Genomic DNA, 6027 nt, shown 5'->3' on the forward strand with positions numbered 1-6027 from the left:
TTTTTGCAGAACATTTTGATATAGAGCACATGGTATCTGAAAAGGAATCACCAAAACTAGCTCTTAAAGGAACATAACAGTCTTTAATCTGGGTATAGGAATTTTGGTTTCCGTACCAAAGATGACAATTTGACGATTGCCCCTTATAGACTCGACAGAGTGACACCTTTTTATACTGGGCGACGTGTCAACCGGTATTGATTCGTTATTGTGTATATTCATGAAGGAATATATATCGAGCGAACGTATCCTCGGGGACAGACTGTCCACCAGCAGAGATACAAGCTCGATGGTTAAATGAAAGGTGAAGATAACGAACAGTGATCAATCTCATAACTCTTATAAGCAATACAAAATAGATAGTTGGGCAAACACGGACTCCGGGACACACCAGAGGTGGGATCATGTGCCTAGGAGGAGTAAGCATCCTCTGTCGACCAGTCACACCCGCCGTTAGCCCTATATCCGGATCATGTAAACGGAGTTATCCGCAGCCAAAATCAGTTCGAAAAGAACGGCCTAAGAATCGGTATGAAACACGTCAGACAGCATTCGACCCAACAACAGGTTGCATTGACGAACTAGATCGTTATAACGACCATAGAATTTGCGAAATGCTGACTTCAATCGAGACTGTTGAAAACCCTGTACCATCAACTTGTTTGTCAGTAGGTTGCCTTGATTTAAAAACTGACCATAAGCAGAACAAGCTCTTGCATATCGAATATATCGTGTGTATGTTTTACAAACATTTCATTTCATTCCAGTAATACACGAAACACCGAGGAGACAGCAAAAGGTAAATACATTTCTGAAAACACCTTCTGAATATATATCACCAAAATTGTAGTATAATAATGAATGTACAAATTAGGGACCATTTTTCGTTCGTTTCATGCACAGACAATTGTATCGCTTGGATTCCAATGTACTATTAAAGAATAAATATGTAATGCAATGCTCAAACATTCTGTTTAATCGTATATTGGCAAGGACCAGCTAAAATTCGACCAAAAAATAAGAGGGATTTTTCCGAATTCATTTTTGCATATCTTGGGCAGTATACAGAATTTCGGGATGAACTTTGGTACTAATGTAGATTGGTTATGTATGAATATACCATTTGGTGTATTGTTTTTACATCGGCTAACTTGGTACCCTATATTTAGAGTTCTATACTTTTAATTTGTAATGGTAAATTCGAACCCAAGCGATGCAATTACCTGTGGTTTCATGTTGATTTGTATTGACTTTTTGAGACATAAGGCAATCTATCATTTGCCATGGATGGAATAAATCAGTGCTTGTAAGTTGTTTAGATATAACGATTCTAAATCTGTCAAAACTTCAACGGAGTTTGTGACCAGACCATATCTGTATATTACAAAGTACATGTATATACAGTATTAGAATCATTTTAATTCATAGTGTGATACTTCCTAGTGTACATGCCTGCTTTCTACTCTCGCTTTGTGTGGATTTTGAGGACTGGTTATATTCATTTCTCTCTCTCTCTCTCTCTCTCTCTCTCTCTCTCTCTCTCTCTCTCTCTCTCTCTATCACTCTCCCTTTGTGTGTGTGTTATAAAAATACTAACACTTTCTACTACTTTTTTTCAGACATGGAACAAGATGGCTATCAGTGCGTAAAAATATATTTCAAAGCATGTTTAAAGCTGTATGCTCCGAATTACAATATTTTTTTCCATCTCGTAAAAACGCTATTAAATCATTGCACGTATGTAGTTATGAGGCTGTATGACATATCATACATTATTTCACCTGTTTTAACCAAAATTATTTGATTTTAAATCGATGTTTACAAATAACCGCGTCACTCTGCCATTTCAAGTGACAGTCACATGACCAGTTCAAACTTTCAGATCATCGGTGGTCTTATCTGTGTAAAGCTGTGTATTTTGTTACAACAGCACCGTGCCACAAGTTTAATAAAAATAAAAATATCAAATACCTCTTAGTAATTCGTTGTTTTACGCTCTTTCAGCCTTAAAACTAGACAGTTGCGTGTGAGTTAATACATCATGTTGGGATTCCCCTGACGCGCGTGGGTCTATCCATAGACGTCTAACACTGTATAATTTATGGGATGATTTATATATGTACCACGCTATATTTACTTTCTAAATAATATTCTCATTGTTTTCTTTTACATGCAGATGTTTTCAAGCATGTAATTACGGGAAAGTTAATAACTTTATAAAGTAATTAATCTGCTTTAAAGTAATTATGTACAAAAATAACACATGAACATCGGGTCATACAGCTTTAAATAATATATGGAAATAATATGAATTTGGTCGTAATTATTGATGACATCAAATTACAGTATCAAAAATGAAAACATGTCCATGAATTTTATTGTAGGACTGTAACATTTCCAACATCGAGAGGGAACGAAATCGGGTTCAATCAGAATGCAACTACCTACAATGCAGGAAATCTGTCGAGTAGAAACAGCAACACAGAACCTAAATCCAGCCAGTCATTATGTCTGCAAGAAGATGTATCGTTTAAGTCAAGGACTTTCTCATCAGAATCAAGCTCCTACGAATGTATAGTTCAAGTACCCCAACATTCATCAACCTTTAAAAAAAGTCAAGGAACTGAAAACAGGGCGTATGATACAGCATGAAGACAAACCACACCATAAAGGAACGGTTATACCTAACAATAGGCAATGTAAAGGAACCGTCATACCTAACAATAGACACTGTAAAGGAACCGTTATACCTAACAATAGACAATGTAAAGGAACCGTCATACCTAACAATAGACAATGTAAAGGAACCGTCATACCTAACAATAGACACTGTAAAGGAACCGTCATACCTAACAATAGACATTGGAAAGGAACCGTTATACCTAACAATAGACACTGTAAAGGAACAGTTATACCTAACAATAGACACTGTAAAGGAACCGTCATACCTAACAATAGACATTGGAAAGGAACCGTTATACCTAACAATAGACAATGTAAAGGAACCGTTATATCTAACAATAGACACTGTAAAGGAACCGTTATACCTAAGAATAGACAATGTAAAGGAACCGTCATACCTAACAATAGACATTGGAAAGGAAACGTTATACCTAACAAGAGACAATGTAAAGGAATCGTTATACCTAACAATAGACACTGTAAAGGAACCATTATACCTAACAATAGACAATGTAAAGGAACCGTTATACCTAACAAAAGACACTGTAAAGGAACCGTTATACCTAACAATAGACGCCACAAAAAGTAACATCAAAATGGCACAACGTTATCGTAAACTATACTTCATTCATATTTATATATGTATTACACATAAGTAAAGCTTCTTAGAACTTAGGATCATCATTTTAAGGAAACATGGACCATGTGAAAAATTTAAAGGAATATCATTTAATTTGGATGCTGAGCAGAATTTGGCGCCAAAAGTACCATGTCCTTAAAGAGAAACTGGGTTAGTGGCAAGATCAAAAGATAGATGTCGCATAAAAATCTAAATTCAGATATTTCGAGGTAGGGGGGATAAAATCTCCCATATGTTTCTGTCATCCGACATCAATTACACTTGAGTGGAAAAAAAGACAAGCGGCTGTTAAAACCACATAATAATATTACATATTAATGAATATTTAATAGTTTTAATGTACACTTTCGTTGTGAATAAAGAGTAGAAAAGGTATACACAGTGTTATTTATAATCGCATGTTTTTACTTGTTAATGGATTAGTTTCAACATTCATAATATTTAGTTTTAAAGGAGTGGGAGTCTTTTGTGAAGACCATGTGAATTTAGTTTTTTGTCAGACATTGAACTTTTGATCTCGCCCCTTACAATGTAAAAAGTCAGAGATGGAGCTGCCATTACATAGTGCTAACACACTGGCGTAAAAATAAATCGCTTCAGGGGAAGTGGAAGATCCCATAGCATGGAAATACAAAGTAGTTAGAGAGGATTCACCTGGAAGATCCCATAGCATGGAAATACAAAGTAGTTAGAGAGGATTCACCTGGTAAATGCTTGGGAAATATATAAGCGTTCCTAGTATCGTCAGTATTTGACCAAAAGTGTGGAACATCAACAGATTCGTTTAGATACATGTTTTGTTTCCTGGTTTCACACAAAACATCAACAAATAACGACCATTTTTCACTTGGTCGAAGTAATTTTTACACACGATTGGTTTTCTTACGCCAAATGTCTCAGCACATTAGGGTTACAATATAAAAAACAACATTTCCGTAGCCACTACTATATATGAAAAATGGGAGACTTATATGATATAGAGGTATTATTTGAAAAACATTTGACAAGCAATTTACACGTATACAGCTTAATAACACTTGGTAGCGGTAGTAAATACGAAATATAGCATGTTAATAACACTTGGTAGCGGTAGTAAATACAAAATATAACACGTTTGACATTTTTCTGCGATACATCTATGGATCTATATGTCATGACAATTTTTTTGTGACGTTATTTTGTGTGAAGTACACTGAGATGCTTTTCTGCACAGCACTGCTGTGTGTCCAGTGTTAGATATAGATCTTCCTTTACGCTCGGAAAAATGAACATACTGCACACTTACATGTACACACACAGTTATAGCTTTAGGTAACCACGCGCAATGTACATAACTGAATTCATGGCATAGAATAATCCGTCTTCTTTCGCCATATGTTTCGAATTTTATTTAACAAATGTACACTGATTTTTTTTGAAAGGTTTAATTGACTATCTCCAAAAGTTTTGATCAATTGTGGATGACTCAATGCAGCGGATGTTACGGTTTGAAGAACGATTTGTGTAATTTTATTTAGTAATTGTAGAGCAACCCATACCATTCAGCATTCGGTTTGTGTTTACATATGTATTCAATTCCATTGTTTTAATCTAAATTAAATGATTATCAGTTATGTACATTGCGCGTGGGTACTTAACGCTATAATTGTACAGTATGTTCATTTTTCCGAGCGCACTAAATGTACGTTCAGCGAAGGCACACGCACGAAACAATGCTATTAAGTAAAAAGAGAATAGGAGTTATGAGATTAATCACTGTTCGTTATCTTCACCTTTCAATCAGAAGTAATGTGACAAGAAATATTAAAAAGCGATCTAGAAAAGCTTTAAATTCAAGACATGACAATGGGACCGAGAGTGAACGTTATAGGAAGTGATAAGATTTACAAGCAATGTGATAAGCACTACTCAAGAGTGGTCACTGTCACAATGAAAAATCTAACTATAAATAATCTTGCAGGTGAAATGAACGGTGAATATACAGATACCTGTGGTTAGAGTAAAACATGGAGTATGCAGAAAATGATTATATCAATCACCAGTAACCATGGAAATTGTTTATAGAAGAAGGATATTAAACAATCGTTCCAGTTTTGAACAGAAGATGATGGAAAACGAGTCTTTGTTTTCACATCAAACGGAAGATAACTTTTAATAATTTTTTTTTATATACCTAGGTTACAAACAGTAACCTCTACAAATTGTGTGTTATTACATGCGGCATTACAAGAACAAGAACTGTTTGTAAAACATATATCCCCCCATGCAAAATTGAAAAGGGTTATACACATGCATTATTTAACTGATAGTAGTGCCAAGATAATTCAAGATATTGAGCAGACGATATCTTCCTATGTCCAGAGTGAATTGACCATGTGACCTAAAAATCAATAGGGGTCACATAATCCATATGCTGTACCAATGTACCAAGTCTGGTGTCAATCAGTCAATGATTCTTAAAGTATAGGAGATAATATATTAATATGCCCAGTTTAACCCATGGCCTTTGACCATATGAACCCAAATTTCATAAGGGTCATCTACTCCTTATGATGTCTGTCAAACAAAGGGTTCTCAAGATATTGAATGGACAGTATATTCCTATGTCCAGCTTGACCTTTGAGCATGTGACTTCAAAATCAATAGAAGTCATCTACTCCTTAAGATGTACCAGTGAACCAAGTTTGATGTCTGTCAAGTGACGG

The 6027-nt window shown here is 35.2% G+C and overlaps 1 protein-coding gene across 1 annotated transcript in view; it reads left to right on the plus strand.

The window, feature by feature from the left end:
* LOC125647321 (uncharacterized) overlaps positions 1–3347 on the plus strand; it is a 17515-nt gene extending 14168 nt beyond the window's left edge. Inside the window, exons 7-9 of the mRNA XM_056141972.1 lie at positions 768–799; positions 1620–1641; positions 2385–3347. Of these exons, the coding sequence (XP_055997947.1) occupies positions 768–799; positions 1620–1641; positions 2385–2652 (322 nt within the window). The 3' untranslated portion in view covers positions 2653–3347. The remainder of the gene's footprint in view (positions 1–767; positions 800–1619; positions 1642–2384) is intronic.
* The last annotated feature ends 2680 nt before the right edge of the window (positions 3348–6027 follow it).

This window comes from Ostrea edulis, chromosome 6 (genome assembly GCF_947568905.1).
Source record: "Ostrea edulis chromosome 6, xbOstEdul1.1, whole genome shotgun sequence".
Lineage (NCBI taxonomy): Eukaryota > Metazoa > Mollusca > Bivalvia > Ostreida > Ostreidae > Ostrea > Ostrea edulis.